A 22308-nucleotide genomic window follows, 5' to 3' on the forward strand; every position below is an offset into this window, starting at 1 on the left:
TTCCTTTGGGTTGAAACGGGCTATGGTAGTACTCATCTTAGCAAAAGCTACCCCAGCCTCTTTATCCTTCCCAAACTTCTTTAAGGCTTCAGTAAGCGCCTCTTGATGCTCAAGCATCTTAGCTATTTCATCTATACTCATCATCTCAGCCCTAGCATACAAAGCGGATCTCTTCGGCGTCATCTTTGAACTACATAAGAGAAGAGGTAAACGTAAATACACATCCCACAACTTAAACACGTATATGACCTGTGCAGACCATACTCGACCGAGCTCTCATCCTACTCGATCGAGTTGAGGTCACTCGATCGAGTTGCCCACTTACTCGATCGAGTACCTCGACTCCAGAAATTGACTAGAAAGTATCACATAACCCACTCGATCGAGTCCCAAGCTACTCGATCGAGTGCCCAAAAACAAGAGTGATTGTTCAAAAACGATATACACCTCACTCGACCGAGTCCAACCCACTCGATCGAGTCCCTCACCCACTCGATCGAGTGCCTCCCACTCGATCGAGTCATACTGACTCGTAAGCTACCCGCATGCTCAACTCAACTACTTTCCACAACAACTATATATATGTGTGTGTGTGTGTGTGTGTGTGTGTGTGTGTGTGTGTGTGTGTGTAGATATGTATATATGTATATACAAAACAACATCTTATTCACATGTTTCTAACAAGCCACGTTATAAATCATCATATGTAATATTCATTATTCACAACAACATACAATTATACAATCCGCTTACCTTTCGCCACCACATTCTCTATTCTCCACATTCACTTACCCACCGATTCATACAACACATTTTCAATATAAATATGCAACATAACTCAAATAAACACATAGCGATCCCATGACACACTCCATAGTGACCGGTTCAAAGTTGTGGGGCGAGATCGGAACTTTAGGACGTCTCCCAAGCCTTTACATTAGCTCCTAACAACTCCTACCCGGGTTCATTTTATTTTGACTCCCTAGATCCATTGGGTTCATTAGTTACAGATTCCAAAATCGTCGCTCTGATACCACTTTGTAACACCCTCATACACCAAGATGCCTTACCAAGACCACCTAATGTATGGAAATGCTACCATCTCGGTTACCCGGGGCAATGTATATCAAATAGAACATAAAAGAACGTGCTTTATTAAATAAGTTTAAAGCAATACATGTCCAAGCCAAAACTGTTAAATGAAAATACAACTGTTCCAAAAATGCTAAACCAACTAAAGTAAATAATCGTTTAAAGACACAGTGGAAGACTTCTAAACATCTCGTGGTGACTCAACCCAGCTATCCCATGCGCGTCCATCTCATACCTGCTCAATAACTGCTCACTATGCCCGAATGGATCACCACAGTTTTCAAAACATTAAACGGGGTCAGTTACTGATTACACAAAATACAATACAACAGATACTAACCTCAAAACATTAAGGTTTCCGGGATGCGCATGAGTGAGGACAAAATGCGCTATAAAGGACCCGTGTTGATCTGTAGGCCATGTACACAGCCTGGTGAGCTATCATAAGTAACCGCTCCCGACCCGGTATGGGCCGGGGTGTTACAAGTGGTATCAGAGCAACCCTGCGACCGTGTGGTGATTGGAGGCAGTTGTTATACGCTCCTGGAGGCAGTGGTTATACGCTCCATTGTGATCACACACCTAGCGGGGGAGGATTCTGGGTTAGCGGTTATGCTCCCAGGCGCAACGAGGACGTTGCGTTCTTCAAGTGGGGGTGACTGTAACACCCCACGGTAATTGAAGAGGTCCAGTGATAGGCTTAAATGACTAGTGCTTAAAGGGATTGGAAGTACTACTCATATGAACAAAGTGCACTTTCTTTTATGGTCATCCAAGCGAAAGAACTCCAAAGTTAAGCGTGCTTGGCTGGGTGTAGTCTTAGGATGGGTGACCTCCTGGGAAGGTTCCCGGGATGCGCATGAGTGAGGACAAAATGCGCTATAAAGGACCCGTGTTGATCTGTGGGCCATGTACACAGCCTGGTGAGCTATCATAAGTAACCGCTCCCGACCCGGTTTGGGCCGGGGTGTTACAGTTGTTACTATTATTACTTTAACTACTATTATTATTATTATTATTATTATTATTATTATTATTATTATTATTATTATTACTTTTTCTTGCTCATAAAAGTGATTACTATCAAATTTAATTTTTAAATCAATTGATTATCTAACTTTATGGAATATGTAGATTATGAAATATTGTATCTTTAGTAATTTAATTTTTAAATCAGTTGATTATCTAATTTTATAAAATATATAGATTATGTAATATTGTATCTTTTGAAATAATCCTGATTTATTTCTTTTTACGTAGTTTCCAAAACATAACTTATATTATATTTGTTTATGCTATACATCTTTCTAAATTTAATACACTATATAGTATAATAAAATTGTATAGATTAATCTACTTACATATGGACCTGGCAAACGGGCCAACCTGATCGGGTTCGGATCCCGTCAATTTCAGGTCAAGTCATTTCGGGTCTACAGAATTCGGGTCGGGTCATTTCTGGTCAATTTCGGGTCAACTATTATTAAGTTATTTATGGATAATAATCAGTTTGCAACAATAATCATTCGGGTCGACTTATTCGGGTTCGAAATCAATTCGGGTTCGGGTGTCAGGTCGGGTAATTTGGGTCAATTCGTTTGAGTCGGGTCACTTTTGCTAGGTCTACTTACATAGAAGTCATTTGGTTTCTGGATTATATATATAGTATTGATCAGACCTGGCAAACAGGTCGGAATGTCGGATCCTTGTGTTTGTGTCACATGTAAACGGGTCATAGAGCCTCTAACCCAAATCCGACCCAATTAAATTTCTTGTCGACCCACTTACATAAATGAGTCATCAAGCCTAAACCCTAACCCGTTAATTTCGTGTCAGGTTCGTGTCGTGTTTTCGTATCTTGTCCATATTTGGATAGTTTAAGTATATTTATGTGATGGAGAATCAAGAAAAATTAGGTTTAATTTAGTAAACAGGTCTTTCGTTTTTAAAGAGCTCAACCCAATTAAATATCGTGTTGTGTTCGTGTCGACCCACTTACATAAATGGGTCATTAAGCCTCAACCCAAACCCGTTAATTTCGTGTCGGGTTTATATCGTGTCATTGTCTTTCAGCTTTAGTATTGATTAGTAGAGAATATTAAGAGAATATATTATCATTAGATGATATATTATAGTTAGGATATATTATCGCTACTACAAATTATTGTAAGGTTCTATCAATATTAATCAAATCATTAAGTTATAAACTCCCTTCTATTATCTTACAAGAAGTTCCTATGAAAATGATGGAAGGAATTCAATTTCATCATATCAACCAAGCGACATTTATGCAATTTACATGAATTACAAATATTAGGATATATTGTTTTTATAGAAATTTCGTATTTTCATAGTGAACTAAATAACCCCTATTATTACAAAATGGGGAAGCATACGGCAAAAGTCGCCGGCGAGACGACGTGTGACCCTACGAAATTGTATTCCGGATATTCGGGAAAGTGGTAGATGACCCCCTTAACTTTGCTTGATAGTGAAATTAACCCCCTTAAGTTTACTTTGTTGTAATTTACCCCCTTAACTTTGCTCTTAAGTGAAATTAAACCCTACTTTTTCTCCGTGAAAATCTCACGGAAATTTCATATATTGCAGTTTCCTACCGTTGAATTGGTAAATTGCTATAAGACGCCATCACTGTTTTGTAATGAATGAAATACTTGACACAAAATTATTGAATTTTCATTCATAAATATCTTATGGATTAATCGGTTGTTTAGTATAACTTCCCAACTGCCAAGTCAATGGGAAAACTACATATACGAGTACGTATATGAATTCAAATGCATAAGTAAGACACTTAGACACTCCAATAATAATTTCAAAAGAGGATACACCGATTGACTTAGCTTGAACAGAATATGTAGATATGGAACTTTACGAGAGTAGAAAAGTAGAGTGAAAGCAGACTATAGCAACATGAAATGTAGTTTAATTATGGTGCAAAAAAACAGTAACACTTTGTAGTATACGTGCAAATATATGTGTACGTAGGAGTGTATGTATCATGTATGTATATGGAATGTATCGAATTTCAATTTTTTTTTCTCCGGCGAAAAATTTGTGTTGACGGTGAATTAGTAATGAGATATTGGTGATATTTCGATTTTCCGGCGATATTTTAGCCTTGATATAAATTGGGTTTTGATTTCACTTAAATGCAAAGTTAAGGGGGTAAATTACAACAAAATAAACTTAAGGGGGTTGATTTCACTATCAAGTAAAGTTAAGGGGGTTATTTACCACTTTCCCGTTTCCAATATCTATATACTGATTATCCAACTTTGTCTAAGAAAGTCCTGGAAATTTTCAAATTTTAAATAGCTACTTACTAATTATAGATGGATAACTATCCAAACTTTGTATATCCATTGTTGAAGTTTAATTTCTTTACTAGAAAACACTCACCAAAAACAATTCTCTATTTTCGTACCTACATATTTCGTTTGCCTATTTGTACAACAAATTCTTTTCTTGCATTCTTATTTAAAATTCAAACAATAATGTGTTTTTTCCTTTCCTATATCTAACTTCTAATTTACGTCCTCGTCTCTTTACATGGCTGAGCCTCGTCGCCGCAGAATAAGGGGAAGTCGTTTTTGTGTCCTGGTAGTCGGAAAGAACACTAGTTTATCCTCTTCTGCAGGTTCCCAACTGTTGAAAATCATACAATGGAAATGGACAATGGATTAGTACCTCAATCTTAAACTTGATCAAAAAAATTATTTTGGACTCTAATCAATATATATGTCATGTCAATGTTTATATATAGGCCCAATTTAATTTGGACATGCTAGATTGTTAGATAGACGGGTTCATACGGGTATGGATCAAACAGTGTTAGGTCGGGAATATATTCTGATTCAGACCGCGGTGTGGTACTGAATATAAGTACGACCATCTCACATAAATAATGAAAACCTCACATTATGGAAAGTAAAAAGTTTAGGGCCCATATTTTACATGTGAGAGGGTGGTACTGAAACTCGGTATTATTGAGTGGTGCTATTTCATTTTCCATTTCTGATAGGTTTAGTTAATATGTTGCTTGTGCAATGCCTTATTTACATAGATTAAGCCATCATATCGCAATTGGGTGGTTGTTCAAAAGAAAGAAATAGTACCTGAATTTTGTGACAAGGTGGTGGAGGAAAACGGAAACCGATGCTCTAGCAAGCTTGTAGCCAGGGCACAACCTAGGACCACCTCCAAATGGTGTAAAAACACCAAGGGGTAATGGTTTTCCGGCATCACTCTGTTCATATCATTTAAATGTGATTAACATTAGGGTCTAATAAACACGAGATGTCTAACTCACAAGCCCAAGAATGCTCTTATCTCCCAAAACCAATTGGCAATGGGAGAAACACCCCTAGGCCTTATTAGATAGACAATCTCTCTCTTTTTCACTGATGTGGGACTCACAAGTGGATTTATACTCCAACAGGGTCAAAATTCTTAATTGTCGATAGTTTATTATGTGATAAATGCGATGAAATGAAGAACAAACCTGCCATCTCCAAGGATTGAACGAGCGTGCATCCTTAAAATGTTGGTCATCCATATGTACGCCTCGGAACGACGCAAATATTTTCCACCCCTTTGGTATTGTGTAACCTGTTCATTTAGTACAAAACAAATTCAACATTATTATGGACTTCAAATTCAATGTCGTCACAAAATGACCGTGGAATAAAAATTAGACGGCAGATTATGCACCTTTAATGTTGATATCCGATGTAGTTCGCCGGAATACGCCTCCAACGGTATTAGCAACTCGTAAAGACTCGTTAATCACCTGATAATACCATGTACAACAAAGTTAATAATACTAGTCATAATCAAGGAGGCTAAACTAGGACTCGAAACACAACAAATAAATAAGAACATAGAAGGTGATAAGTACATTTGCATTTTCAAGCTTGGCTGTGACTTTAATTTTTACCCCTTTGTCTCATTTATTTTCTTACATTTAATTATAATAATATAAATCTTGTAAAGAATACTCCTATAAAAGATTAATAAATGATTGAGACAAATGAAGTACGAGTATTTCGTATTTTTTAAGGGAAAATGCACGTGGTGTCCTTGAAGTTTCGATTTTTGCCCGAAATACCCAATTTTATGTTCCGGAAATCTTTAAGAGGCTATAATTCGTGTCTACGAGTTTAGAAAATGATAACTTTTTTTTTCAAATCGATTATCTTTTCGAAAATTACGATTTGAAAAAAAAAATTATCGTATTTGGAACCCGTGGCTAGGAGTTTTTGTACGTCAAAGTTTTTTTTACCGAACAAACTTTGAGTGACCATATCTCTTGCTCACGAATTCCAAACTCGACAATTTTTTTTTTCAAGTCGTAGTTCTCGAAAAGATAATAAATTTGAAAAAAAAATCGTCACTTTCTGAGCTCGTAAACACGAGTTATAGTCTCTTAAAGCTCTCTGGATCAAAAAATTGGGTATTTCGGGCAAAACATCAAAGTTAAAGGGCACCGCGTGCATTTTCCCTTTTTTTTTTAATTTAGAATGTTGATGCATGTACCCTATTCATTAGGAGAACTTACACATTGAGTAAATTGCATTGATTCATAGTCAGCCCAATCCAATGGTTCATCATCACCCTTCTTAGCTCTAATATTGTCATGCTCCGCCTGTAATAATATATCAAATAGAACTTTTTAATCATATAATTAAGAACTTAATAATTCTTAATGAGGAGGGATAAAATCTTCAGAAAAAAAATTTAGCATTTTACAAATTACAATATAAAACTAAACACAAATTCTTGTTTTGGACTTACATATTTGTTTTTTTAATTTAAAAGGGATCAAAATATGATACATGAGTTAAAAGCAAAAACATTGTCTCATCTATCCAAGTAAAATTAATCTGTTTTAATTTAGATATTGACTTGTCTATTTTGAGAAGTATAATAATAGAGTGGCGTCTGGTGGTACTTAATTTCAGTACCTCTCTCATATAGACTTGGCAAACTGGTTAATTGGATCGGGTCAATTCGGGTTTGGGGCTTGAGTTCGGGTGTCGAGTCGAGATATTCGAATCGGGTCAGGTCAATTTTGCCCGGTCTACACTCACGTACACAATGAGAACCCCATATATATAAAATGAGAAATGTATAAGATGCATATTTTACATGTGAGAGGATGGTAATACAAAAACTCACTATCTCATTTTCTTTAAAAAGAAAAAAAAAAAAAGATTAACTGGTAAATAATAAGTGAGAAATACTACCCACTTAGTTAGACAAAATAATTATTTTGCTAGTTTCTAGAACTTTGTTTTTATTTTGTTATACTATTTTATCCGTCTTAACTTTTTTTTTGGCTAATTAATCCGTCTTAACGTTAAAATAAATATTTTATCGGTCTTGAATAAAAAACATGTCAAATGACAAATAATTCCAACCGTGCATGGAAGTTGATGTAGCATCTACTTCAATGTAAAGGGTTGAACGTAGCAGAAATAGTCAAAGGCTAAAACTGCAAAACTGTAACCTCAAAATCTGACACATAAAAGAGGCGTAGGGCAAATTGCTTCATCAGTCAATAATCCCAGTCTACATAGAATTGCGTTTGTCTCTTCTTACTCCAACATTTACCCTTCAAATACATGATGCATTCACTTTTCATCTATGTGCATGCAGATTCTTTTTTCTTGTACAAGTATGCACGGAATTATTTCTCTCTTGCTGGAATTAATTGTGTCTTCTTTTAACCATTCCTTGATAATAAATGTCATTTACACATTTAGTACAACTATTTCAATCACTACTCTCAAATTCATTAATATGGTCTTTCTTAAGTTCAATGTGGTAAGTGAATGTACCAAAATGGAAATTGTGTATCACATTAGCTACCCATAGTCTCTCTCGACTGAGTCACTTATTATCACGCTGAATTGTTATCTTCTGTAATTTCAATAAACTTCTAGTCTAAATAATTAAAGCATTTGATGAATTTTTATGAATATAATAATTTTACTTCGTTTAAGGTTTTTTACAACTATGAATATACAATTGTAGTTATTGTTTCGATGCCTATATATAGATAAAATTCATATTTAGATTTCTTTAAATGCAGATGCCCTTAATAAATTAGGATTTCTATCCGCTTCTGATTTATTGGACCCTACGAATTAAGAACATTTAGTCATCCTAGCATATTCAAACTAGATCTAGATCGAATTCATAGCCATTTCCATCTTCACATGATATCCAATCCATAAAGTAAATTTAATAAATTTGTAAGAAAAATGGTAGAAAGTGAAAAAGAGCCTTATTGACTAGCATTTGATCACATTTCTCTATAGTCTTTGAGTGCATAATTGAATAATAAGTTATTGACCCTCATAAACATGAAACATCCCCTTCGTGGATCCTAGTAGTTGGTACTGCCTACAAGCTAGTAGTACTAGTACTAGTAGCTAGGCTGCTCTTCCATTGTATTCTGGTCCCTCTTCAAACTATCTGTATCTTTGTACTATTCCCCCACCCTCACATGCACCCGTGTCCCATGACCCACAATGTTTATAAGACTCTCTACCTAACATCACAAATTCTCATTCAAGACGGATATTATCCGTCACAAACTGAAGACGAATAGTGTATCTTTTACAAAATACAAATCGATAGTGCAAGTTAAGGGGAAAATGGATACCCCACTTGCCCTCTCACTTGCATTTTGTGAGAGTGTCACTATCCGTCTTCAGCTTGTGACGGATAGTGGCCGTCTTCAATGAGACGGATTGAACTAACATATCTTACCTCACCATATCCCGCTAGCTTAGCTAATAAAATCTAAATAGACCTACTGAACGGGTTATTGGGTTAGGCACTTGACAAGTCGTTCTAGTTTGCTTGCATTTGGATTTAGGGTCAGGTCGTCTCAATTCATACTTTGATGATCGAACGGGCTTATTTGAGATTGAGTCGGCTAAACTCAAGTTTAAGGTCAGACACGAGTTATTTAGTTCGGATATGAACATCAGTTCAGGTTGATTCAGGTTAACTCAAGTTTAAATAAAGCTTATATTAAGCTTATATTACTGTCACATTTGTGATTCTTGTCTTGGTCCATTCATGCTAGATGTGGTGGAGTGGGCTTCACATGTATATATTGATTAATTACAGTTTTTGTTAATTTAATGTCTTCAATTCATGGTGAGAAGACTTAGTTATACATGCAACCTAAAAGCAATTATGATCATGCATGATGGTAAGAGTTATTTATACGATAATAACAAGTCTTTGTTACCCTTTTCAATGTATTTCATGTGCAATGGCATGATTATGTAATATGCATAACCTTTTCTCAATCTTTTAAAAGCAAACTTACTTATAATAAAATAAAAAAACTTGCATAAATAGCAAAAAGCAATTACTTTTACCATTTATAATCTGCTCGTTATTTTAAATAATTATAAATCAAATAAGAATTGGATATAACTAGGCCTTAGATTGTTAAAATACCCAAAAAAATAAATAAATAAAGATGCATTAACATTTAAGTTTTGCAATAATTTAGTTATCTCAAATTAAATTCAAATGATAAGGTGATGTTTTTTTTTTTTTTTTTAATTTCTATAGGGTCAAATAATTAATGGTCCATCACTGTAAATGCACTCGTGGGTTTTATTCATTTATTGGTCCCAAAACAAATTAAATCAGACTTGACAACACGGGCAAATTAATGAGAAAATGACATAAAAGAAGAGAAAAAGTTGACACACCTTGAGTTGAGCAAGAGCAAGAGGAGTATCGGTTAGGAACTTTACGGCTAGTGTCATAAGTGTTGCCATAGTCTCATTTCCACCCACAAATAGAGACACTAAGAAATCCACTATTATCTCGTCGGAAAACCGCCCGCCTTCCACCTCCTCGTTTAGCAACGCGCCTAACATGTCCTTTTTTTTCTCTCCATGCTCGCTCGCTTTTCTTCTTTCTCGAACCACCTTGCTCAATGCATCTGCCACTTTTGTCCTCGACTTTTACATAAATCATAAAAAATTATAAGAAAATATATTAACGCTCCTGATATATAAGGTATATGTCACATGTGCATGTTACTAAAGTATAGACATATATATATTGGGATTTAATCATCAGCTTAAGAATTTAGTTGAATGCTTTGATAACCTTGAGATCCATTCGATTAAACCGAGCTAGCGACTATTGAGATTATGTTAACAAAAAATGGTTAATTGAGTAAGTACCTTAATTGCACGATTGTACGTCATAGAGAAGAAAGGTGAAGGAATAGTGAAGAAGCCTTCAATTACATTTAGGTACTCTTTTCCGAGAGTCTCAGTCCATTCACAAGGATCAAAGCTCATAAGCTGCTTCATTGTTAATGCAAATGTCATCTACAATTTGCGTAAACAAAATATAGTTAGTCTTCTATACAAAAATTTTACGAAAATATTTATTATCGATGTCATATTACGATTAGTGATACTTAGTGATGTTAAGACTTTTTTCATTAATGCTACATCATTTGCTTTTTGAAGGTCAATTTTTTTAATTTAAACGTAAATTAAAAAAAAAAAAAGTTGAAATATAAAACTTATGTATTTACACTTGTCTAAAAGTCCTTCACATATACGGAGTAAATATTTTCAACAAAAATTAGGAATATAAGAATGTAGAAAAATACGATTAAATGGAACGATGAAGTATAATGTAATCCATATACGAATTTTGTCCATGTCAATGAATTTAATTAGCTTGTTATAATGTGTCTTTAGGATACATGTTAGAAAAACCGTAAATATATAATTATATACCCTTACATACAAAGATAACATACTTAAAATATAAGAGCAGAAAAGCTAAAGAATAAACAGATCATCAGAATTGTTGATCTACTTATTATAGCCAGAAATCACAATGATTATTCCACCTTCAGCTCGACACTATTAGGATACTACTACTACTCAATCTACAAAATCATTCTTCCTTATCTGTTTTAATATACTCTACTTTCATTCCATTTTAAATCGTCTGGTTTAAAATTCTCTCATTCGTAAATCGTAATCATTCTGTATTTATTTTCCCACTAATATGGATCATAAAACTCGATAGTTATATTTGTTTTAGACAACATTTACCTAAAGTCATCGTCTTACAAAAGACTAACAAATAGCTTAAACGGTGCATTAGACAAATTCTCATTTCAGACAGCTAAAATAGTTTTATTTTTTATTGTTTTAAGTTAAGCCCGTTTCAAGGGAGATTAATTGTTAATTTGGTTTGAGATTACTTTATTAACTTTAGCAGCCACGTGATGGAGATACTTGCAAAGAGTTATGTGGACCGTTTGTTTATTAGGACTAGTTCCTACCATTAGTTTATGGTCTATTTTCACAATCAATTTGGCAATCTTTTCCAAGTCTATTTTCGATATATAAAAACAAATATTAAATGACTGCTCTTACAGTACTGTCATTTTTCAAGCCTTATTCTCTCCCACGAGGGGTAGGTCCCTTATCAATTTACCAAGGCATCTATGTTCCCATTTTATCGATGAAGGAATTATAAGCTTGTGGATATCACTTAAGTGAGAAATGCTCACTTCATAATGTTTAATCTAGTGTAACTCTCCCTTAAAACCGCTGATATCCGTCTTAAGCCAAGACAGATAACATGCCACTATTTTACGACGTGAGAATTTTAGTTGTAACTTTTTACTATTAAATTGTCGCTTTTTATTATAAATATATGGTACATTCTTTCGTTTTAATTAAGACCGTCTCAATTAATAATATAATTTATGTTGTCAGCAATATATTTGCCCTTTATTATAGACCATGCATGAATTATGAATTACCGTAAGTCTTCTAAGAGACGATTTCATGTTAATACTCGTATATAATAATCCATATTACTATATACTCGTATAAATCAACATACCTTCTTAGCTTCATCCATGAGAAAAACCCGGTCAGACCAAGAATCCAAAAAAAACCGGACCAAACGGTCAATATCAACCAGAAGATGATCACGAATAATAGCATCGTTAGAAAAACTCAAAGTAAGAAAATGCATCCGTTTATGTAAATTCCCCTTCATCACAACCAACGAATGTCTTCCTAACAAATTCGATACCGAAGCCGGGTTACTACTCTCAAATAATCTCCCTTCGTTCTGTAATATGAACCGGTTTACGTCCGGGTCAACGGAAAATATGGTACGCTCGCCAAATACATGAGTTTTAAAAATGGGCCCATACCGGCCCACTCGCTCGTCTATAAATGGTTCAGGGTTGTCTGTTTTGTAGGCGGCGATTAGTTGGAGGGTTTCGCCGAGGAGCGGCAGGCCGTATGTGCCTGGGGGAAGACGGTGGTTACGACGACGACAAAGGTGGTGGTGGAGGATGATTAAGAGGAGTGGTGTAGTTAAAATAGTGAATAGTATGTAGTACAACATTATTTACTGTTTTACGGAAAATGAGATAGTATCACCCGAAAGTTTTGTATGTCGTAAGGTCGTAGAGAAGATAGTATGAGAGTATGAGACTATGAAGTGTGGAAGATTTGTGTGAAAATGAAGTGAGAAGGGAGTTGGATATAAAGAGGTAGCAACCACACGAGTGGAGTGAATGAATGTGTTACGTAAGTAGGACTAAAAAGGAATCCAAAATATTGATAGCAACTAGAGATTATTAAGATATTGAGTTCTATAATCAATTTGTGATAATATTAAATAAATTGCACAAAATGTTGGATAGATTTTGAAAATTTAATTTATAAATGTTTTTTTTTCTCCTTTTAATTTCAAAGCGCTATATAAATTAGAAGTTTTGCAAAAAGAGGTATGATTGGATGTTTATTTGGATTCGAAGGATTGAGTTGAGGGTAATAAGTAATGTGATTAATCATTATATGGTTTTGTTTGGCAAAATTAGCTGAGAAGCTTATTAAAAGCTGAAAAACTACTAAAAATTTTATAAGAGCTGATAATTAATGAGATATCTGAAAATTATGAATTGAACGTCAACTATATGTTATATCAGAACTATTTGGCAAACTAATTATAACTATAAGTATGGTAAAATGACGAATAAAAATTAAATATTATAAGTTGAAGGAATAAAAAAGGAAAATGAATGCAATAAGCTAGTTTGTTTCTCATATGAAACTCCAAGTAGTTTTTCATATCAGCTAGCTTATTTACAGGATAAGCTATATTAATAAGCTACTTGTCAAACACCTAAATAATAATAATATAGCTGAAATTTTGGTCAAATAAAGTAGTAGTTTATTTGCCTTACCAAAAAAGCCTAAATAATTGAGGGGAAAATAAAGTATTGTATGAATTTTTTTTAAAATGGTATAAAATGATCACTATTGGAAATTAAATGGAATTATGAAGATGAGGTACAATAATAATTAAAGTGGTCATTATGACCATAAAAAAAATGTAAAAATAGTAATGGATCACAAGAGAAGTGATAAAATTATTATAAAATCGTCTAAATATTTAATGTCCTTTAATTTCAAGGTTGTAAAATTTGTCTATATATAAATATATGTCAATAGGGAAATTGTAACAAAAATTATTATAAAATCGTCTAAATATTTAATGTCCTTTAGTTCTCGATTCAATAATCGAATCTCAATTATAAATACATAGTCTATGTTATCCAATCAACACAATAGTACGTTTTTTTATCAAACGCAATATTTTTTGTGCATTAATTTTCATTTGCGTACCCTAATCTCAGATATTTACTACACAACCTCTCAAATTTATAAAATTTCTTCTATTATAAATTATAATTTGAATATAAAACCTGTGAAATACGCTAATTGCAATCAAATTGATGATTTTTATGAGATTTTTCTAATACTTTTTTATTTAGGTTTTAAAGCTATATGGGGTTGTTGAGTGGTGGTGGCTAATGTACGGCGGCATGAGTGTTGGTGGTCTGGTGGCAGGTGGGTGATGGCAAAGGGGAACTACAAAGTGGATACTGGTGGCAAGAAAGATGTGGTGGCATGAGAACTCGGTGGTCGTGGGTTGTCTGGTAGGAGAATGAGGGAGGGAATGGATTCGCTAGAGGTAAGGTTTGGTGTCTCCACCACCGGAAGATGGGGTCGTGTCGTGATCACTGCGTGCCCGAGGAAGGGTTCAGTGAACGGTGATGGGTTGGTTCACCAAAGGAGGGGAGTGATAATTAGGAGTTGGGTGATAATTAAAAAATAGATTAAAAAAAAAGATGATTAAAAAGTGTTTAGTTCACTTATTACTCTGTATCGTATTTTGCAATATAATGGAGTAGTTTTGCTTTGGAAAGCAATTTTTTATTTAAAAAAATGTTGATATGATAGGTTATAACATTGTCAAATTGGACCTGATAAAACTGATCCAACGTAAATAGTCTGAGACAAGCCTGACCAACATGTGGACAAAAGGCCCAAATTTGATCTGCATCCGAAATTGACCCAACTCTATTTGACCGATATGAATTTTTATTGTCTTATATTACCCATTAGCTCCAAATAACATGATAAATGATTCCGAAATATCTGACCCAAATGCTTAAAAACGCGAAATTACCCAAAGCAAACCGATCTACCTTGTTCCGACGCAATTGACCCGCTTACAAGGTTTACATTGGACCATGTCTTTGTAATCATTTGTGATCAATCGATTAGTTACAACTAGAACATAGTAATGGCGTTGGAAAGTGATTATGTTTGTTTAAAGGTATTCCCATGTAATGAGGGCACATATTATTGATGTACTAAATCAAGGAACAAGTTGAATTTGCCCTTTCCATCGGGCTAAGGTACATAAAAGGACCATTTAGCCCACGGATAACCGTGAGGTCAATGCATCCAAAAGTAACTCCTATGCTCGGCTCATTCTACTTTTACACGTGATTTGGATTTTACTTTTTGATAAAAAAAAATATAATTTTGAAAAATTGTTGATTCTTATACATGAGATACGTGATGACAATAATTGTTTTGAAAGGCCTTCGCCTCGAGTATGAAACTGATCTAATACCATTTATATGTTTGTGTTCGACTTGTACTAACATTAATTAAAGTTCGAGTATATTTCTGAATTTGTTTTGAACTTATAACCGTTTTTAAGAGAGACACTATTAAGAAAGCATCAAACGAAATAAAGATATATAGATGAGAATGAAGTTGCCCAAAAGTAAAAAACTAAGACATTGTGATTACAAGGTAATCCCACATGGCCTCCATAATAAGGAACACATGAATCTTTTAACTACTTTCGGAACTCCTTCATTAGCTCCATCCCTACTAGAGTGTACTAGTACACATTGCATGATGATTCAATTGTTGGTGTAGTTCATAATTTCATATGATATGGAAACAATGATTTTGCAAACCTAGCCAATAAAGGTATTACATCCCTCCATCTATGTCGATTTTAATTTAACTTAATTTCTTGATTGATTTTTGACTTATAAAAGTTGTTTTGTTTTCTAAGGACACGTGTTGTGGGATAAACCAGCTTATCATATTTGACGTGTGAGTTGTGTTGTTCTTAATCAATTATATCCCGTGTTGTTAATAAGTTGAAGTCGACGCTCTAAATACATGAATGACAATCTATATATGCAACTTAATTGTGTAGCTCTAAATATTAACTACTTCTTTCCTCCTAATTATTTATTTATCTTTAATTAAAATATTTTTAGGTTTGTTCTTTCTAGCTTAATTTCAGTCCAATTCAGTTCAGCTCAGCTCTATGCCTCTATTTAGTTCAGTTCATGTCAGTTCAGCTCCATTCAGTTCAGTTCAGTTCAGTTCAGTTCAGTTCAACTAAGCTCAACTCAGCTCAATTCAGTTCAGTTCAGTTCAGTTCAGCTCTATCAAATTTAGCTCATTTCAGCCTTAGTCATCTTAAATTTAATAGTTATTATTAATTTTCTTACCAATAATACTATTTTTTTTAATATTATTATTATTTATTCTTTATTATTATTATAATTATAATTAATAATATAACTAATAACAATGTTATTATTGGTATTATTATTAAAATTAATAACATTATTATTAATATTATTGATGGCGCACGCCAAATCGACTTGACCCACTAGCCAATGCGGGCCATACAAGAAACGCACTTGCCAACGTGGTTACCTTATTTGCTTGGTACCCAACGAATCACAAATCGTTAAAAACGAATTCAATCAAGTTGCTTACTGAAAATACATATAACACACTTCTATAAGAGCGAATCGTGAATCGGTAAGGGCGTATTCATAGCGAATCTGGTAGCCATGCGTGCCAAGTCATTATTTGAGGTACACATAGAATCATATAAATACCTCATTATTCACCAATCAATGGTTAGATATTTCTCACCAACAACTTCTTATCTCCAGAAATAAGACTACTCGAGCTACTATGAGAGGATGCCGAGACCTTAGCTTCAAACAAGGTCCCGACTATCCACCAATGTCGTAAGGCATAAGAGAAGAACCCCTGGGAAACCCCCGAGGTCTTGTTTGTTACGCGTGCAAGATCCATCCGAAGAGAGCAAGCATTGCCTCGAGGTGTACTGTCATCTGAGAGGCCGTGCATTGATTTGACCTGGATTCGAGCAACGCTTACTAGATTGTTTTTATTCGAATCAATTATTTTTACTAATATCATTATTAATATTAACATTATTATTTATTATTGTTATTAAGAATATTATTAGTAAAAGATTACTATTTTTTCATTATTATAATAAATGATTATTCATACATAATATTATAATTTTTTCTTATAAATATTAATGTTATTATTAGAGTTATACTATGAATATTATTATTATTTTTATTTTTATTATACTTGATAATAACAATAATATTAAATATTACTATTATCAATATGATTATTTCAGTTCAGCTCAATTCAGGTTTGTTCAATTCAGTTCAGTTCAGCTCCATTCAGTTCAGTTCAGTTCAGTTCAGCTCCATTCAGTTCAGTACATTTCATTTCAGCTCAACTCTATTCAGTTCGGTTCAGTTTAGCTTTTATCAGCCGGAAAGACACATGGCCTTAGTACCGTAAATTCGAGCTAATTGATCATAGATGTATGTTGGCAGAATATTACTTATATGGCCAGAATATTATTTATATACACCGTAACCGGAATAATATCAGTATTAGAATAACTTATACTCCCTCCAATTTCATTTATTGTTCCCCTTTCTTTTTGGCATAAGAAATAAGGGAATCAATTTGGACCACACAGTACACATGACCCTACATCAAATTGATTTTGGACCACACAAAGTTGTCCAAAAAAGGAAAGAGGGAACATTAAGGAAAATCGACGGAAAGGGAAAGAGGAACAATAAATGAAATTGGAGGGAGTATTATATTCTGATATTAGTTGATATGATTTAGATTTTCAGAGTAGTACAAGTATTGTACTCTTGTCGTCATTCAAAAACACGAACGAACTATTATCAATAACACGATTCCCTTTATGAATTCCTTTCACTCTAATTCTAATAATATACAAACGAGTACGAACACAAATGGGCTTAAGACGCGTAGTTAGTAGCATCCTCTCAAGATGTATAGTACCCTACTAACGTCAATAAATTGGCCTAGATAAGATGATAGGCCACCAAACAACTTGTTATAATTGAGCTTGATCCATGGCATTCTCAGATCGAATAATGCTATCGAGTAAGACCTTAAACACATAAAAGTGTCTAATTCAATATTATTATCATTTTGATTTTTCTAACATGTGCTAATTAAAAAAAATTGTGTAGACTATTTCACTATAAAGAATACCTTGTTAGCTAGCATATATTACGATTAAAATTTTGATACTAAATTGATTTTTGTATAAAGGTGCTTAGAACTCGTTAACGCGCACATATATAGATTAAATGATAGCAAAGGCACCATACCGACTCACTTCTCTTATCTAACGACCGACTCTCCATTTTCGTTTTCATTGATGTATTATTATCTTAAGAGATACATTCAAACCAATAGTACCAAAATTTATGGCAATTAAATTGAGAGTGATGATTAAGACTTTAGAAATTCGCTTTACCTCGATGAAATTTCACCATCCATGGATACATTCATACGCAACCAACTAGTCAATTATTTTGAGGGTACACAAACGAAATATATGGGCTAATACAAACACACGAGGGGGTTAGTTTGATTATCTGGCTTAGTAGGGCCTTAAATGGTGTGTATGGCCTATACCTCATGCATGAATCATCTCACTTGCCGACATAGTTCATGCTCCAAATCTAAGGATAGGCCTACTTCTCCTACTCTCATTTTGTCCCTTCTCATTTAGTCATTTGGACGATTTAACTCTATTCCTACGTAAGTTCCCTTTCATTAGAGACTAGTCATTACCTAAAATCCTTCACAAATTCTCATTTGTGACGGCACATATCCGTCACTCTGAGTGACGGATACCATTTTATCTCACAAAGTACCCACTTTTTCTCTCTCTGCAACACTATTCATGTGGTCCCCTTTCTCCACTAACCCATTTTGTTACCATTTTTACTCACAAAATATCCGCCACAAATGGTGACCCGTCACAAGGGAGACCAATTGAAAATCCTTAGTACCGATGGTGGACTTGAGTGGTTTTCATTGGACTTGTATTTTGGAGAAAATTATGTAGGTTAAAGTGGAGAATTAAATGTTTCTTTCTAAAGTAAGCAAATTACGCAACCAACTAGTCTCAGCAATGGCGTTACTCGTTAGTAACACCCTTATACTCTGCTTATGCGCTAGAACGAGAGATAGTATGTAGCTTGTCGTTTGGAGGACCAGGAGACAAGATTATCACCAAAAAAACACAATAGCCAGAGGTGGAGTGGCGGGAATCAAGACAACCCGCCCAATCAGCATCAGAATAAGCGGTTAAGACATGATTAGCAGATTTAGTGAAGGTGAGCCCGTGATCAAGGGTGCCTTTAATATAACGTAAGATACGCTTACGAAAATAAAAGTGAGGCTCACGGGGGCATGCATGAATAAACAAACCTGCTTGACGGCATAAGCAATGTCGACTCGTGTAATACTCAAGTACTGTAGTGCACCGACGAGGCTACGATAAAGATCGGGATCAGAAATAAGCGAGCCAGAGCATTGTTGTTAAACTCTCGATCCAGATTGTAGGATCTTACTACGATCCAAAAAGTGATGATCGATCCTGATCCCAGATAGGATCTTAATTTTGTAGGATCTTACGATTCAACTTGTCTCAAATTTGTTTAAAGTAGAATCTTAACCCGATCCTACGATTATACCACTCGATTTAACATGTTAATTTATTCAGTTACCATAATTTTATATATGACTCTTAAGATAGAAATTTACTATAAACGTGGATAATTTATGGGCACATGCGAAGTTAATGGTGTTTTGAGATTTAAACACGAGATTTGAACATAATATTGATAACACAATTATGTATTTTAGTTAATTTGTAGGATCTAACGATTCTACGATCCGATCTTACCGATTCGATCCTACTAAGCTCATCGATCCAAAGTAGAATCTCGATCCTAACAACATTGGGCCAGAGGACGCACTAAGCTTAGCGTCGGCATTAACTGGAGTAGCAATCGGATTGTAAGACTACATAGAAACACGTGCCAAATTTTTCCGAGCATATTGTTGTTGCAAAAGAAATAAACCGGAATGAGTACAGGTAGCAACAATACCGAGAAAATGATGCAAAGAGCCAAGATCAGACATTGCAAATTCTTAAGAGAGATCATGTATTATCTTTCGAAGAAGCTGATCACTGGATGCGGTAAGAATAATATCGTCGACATAAAGCAGTAGATAAGTCGTGTCAGAATCGGCTTGTAAAATGAATAATGAAGAATCACACACACTACTACGAAATCCCCGGAATAAAACAAATGTGGCAGATCGTTGATACCAAGCTCGGGGGGGGGGGTGTTGTTTTAGGTCATACAAAGATTTACGAAGACGACAGATGTGATAGGAGCATAAGGGTCCACGAACCCCGGAGGTTAATGCATTTAAGAAGACGACAGATGTGATAAGAGCATTAGGTCGTAAAAAAAATGCCTTAAATTGACGATTTTGTCTTTACTAATTTGATGGTTTTTAGTGGTGGTAATCGTGGATTTGTGGTTTAATAGGTGGGGAAAAGATGATGGTGTTTAATTAGAAAGGACAAGATCGTCAATTTAGGGCTTTTTTTTAGATTTGGTATCAAATTTGGAAGAAAATGTTATTTTAGGTATAAGATTTTAAAGAAAGTTATCTTAGGTATAAGTTTTGAAAAAGTGAGTTATTCAAGGTATAAGTTATCAAAAAACTCAATTAACTATAATACAATTTATTTTTATTAATTTGGATTTTTTAAAGTTTATTTGTGATTTTTGGTTGAATTATAGTTATAAAGTTTATTATAAATAATTAGTATGTAAATGGATAGATGAGATGAAAAAGAAATTTCAATTAAATAATTAAGAAATAATTTAAAAAACATACCTCAATCTTTTATTAAAAAGGGATGAAACGATGTTTACAATTTATATATTATTAATCTAATGTAACGAATAAATAAGAAAAGAGTACACAATACAAGTGGTCTCAATCTCTCGTGCAAAAAAGGTGGTCAATAAGGCATTAAGGATATTTGATCGACCCAGTCCGACAAAAGGTTGATTTTCAAACACATTATTACTAAATAGATTAATCGGGGTTATTAAGCGGGGTTTGGTTCATTGGTCCATTACATACCAAAAGTACCTTGGCCGAGCAATTCCATGTTTTGTAATTGTGATGGAGTGAAACTGTAACGACCTGACCCATCACCGTTGTAACACGATCCTAATTAGATGAGATGTGCACATTTTGGCCTATTATTTGTTCTCATTTAAGCCCAAAAGTACAAAGCTTTGTTACTAAGTGTTGAATGGAATCTATTATAAGTTTCTCATAATCTCCTTATTCTTTCCACGTGGGACAAATTCATCGCATTTCATGGGGGTGTTACAGAAACCTCACACCAATTTAAGCCCTCAAAGAGGCCGGTGGTCTGCCTTGGCCTTGGAATGGGTAAGGCCTACCCTTAACCTAAACTTTTATATACAAAAAAAAAACAGAAAGCCGCCCATTGGTACATGTTAAAGGTTGCGGTCGGGAGTCCGGTCGTCGGTGTTTGTGGCTCGGGGTTTTCTTGTTGGTGATTCCAACTCACTAATTAAACAACGTGACCTAGCTCTTAGATGCGTTTTGTGAGTCCATATAATTATGATTTAATAATAAAAATACAATCATATAAATAAAACTAATTATGTAAATTAATGGAAACAAAAATAAAACCAATATAATATAAAGTAAAGTTAGAAAATGCAAACAACGTTTTCGCGATTTGAAATATTTGAATGAACAATTAAAGGCTTGCTTGAACCCGATTCAACAACTGGATTAGTGGAAAACTCGATTCCACAAAACCCAATTAGCTAATCAACTAAATATTTTATAAAAAAATGTTTATATATTTATAAATTCTAATGATAATAAATCCATAATGATTTTTATGTAAGATTATAATTTGTAAGATAAGTAGAAGAGATTGGATTGAGTTGTGAAGAAATGAATTGAATTGAAGTGATATTTATAGAGTTCCTATATAATTAATACTACCCCGAAGTTTTCACTTTTCTAAGTTGTTAATTACACCCCTAAGCTTCATTGGTTGTTCCCAAATGTGAATTAAACACTCTAAACCGTCAAATTTCGTTGTTAAGTGCCAACAGAGTAAAATGAGGGTGAAGAATGAAGTAATGAATAAAATAAATGAAGGTTGAAAAATGGAGTAATGAATAGAATAAACGGAGGTTGGAGACAAATGGAGGGAAAAAAATGAACAAAAAAATGGGGAAAGTATAAATGAAAAAAAAAAAATTAAAAATCAAAGCCATGATGAAAAAATTGACAGTTTAGAGTGTTTAAGTCATGTTTGGAAACAACTAATAAAACTTAGATGTGTATTTAGTATTCTGTCAAATGGAAAGTTACCGCTTAGAAAAATGAAAATTCCAGGGATACAAATAGATAAACCCCGCAATTGCTAAATCCCGCACTCTATTTTACTAAATCCTACACAAATTACCAGCCTATTCCAATTTTGTCCCTTACATTTCACCTACACACTAAAGAA

The 22308-nt window shown here is 34.1% G+C and overlaps 1 protein-coding gene across 2 annotated transcripts; it reads right to left on the bottom strand.

Annotated features, from left to right (window-relative positions):
• Positions 1-4407: 4407 nt before the first annotated feature.
• LOC141612361 (3beta,22alpha-dihydroxysteroid 3-dehydrogenase-like) lies at positions 4408-12665 on the bottom strand. 2 transcript variants are annotated; one of them, XM_074431116.1, is made up of 8 exons: positions 12037-12665; positions 10341-10490; positions 9858-10112; positions 6674-6760; positions 5827-5905; positions 5618-5724; positions 5232-5362; positions 4408-4761 (listed from the first exon to the last, which is right to left on the bottom strand). In XM_074431116.1, exons 1-8 carry the CDS (start codon positions 12550-12552, stop codon positions 4662-4664), a joined length of 1425 nt encoding a protein of 474 aa, XP_074287217.1. In that variant the 5' UTR covers positions 12553-12665; the 3' UTR covers positions 4408-4661. The 2 variants fall into 2 exon arrangements, with proteins under 2 accessions (XP_074287217.1, XP_074287219.1); XM_074431118.1 differs by lacking the exon at positions 6674-6760.
• Between the last annotated feature and the right edge of the window lie 9643 nt (positions 12666-22308).

The sequence above is a fragment of the Silene latifolia genome, chromosome 11 (assembly GCF_048544455.1).
Source record: "Silene latifolia isolate original U9 population chromosome 11, ASM4854445v1, whole genome shotgun sequence".
Lineage (NCBI taxonomy): Eukaryota > Viridiplantae > Streptophyta > Magnoliopsida > Caryophyllales > Caryophyllaceae > Silene > Silene latifolia.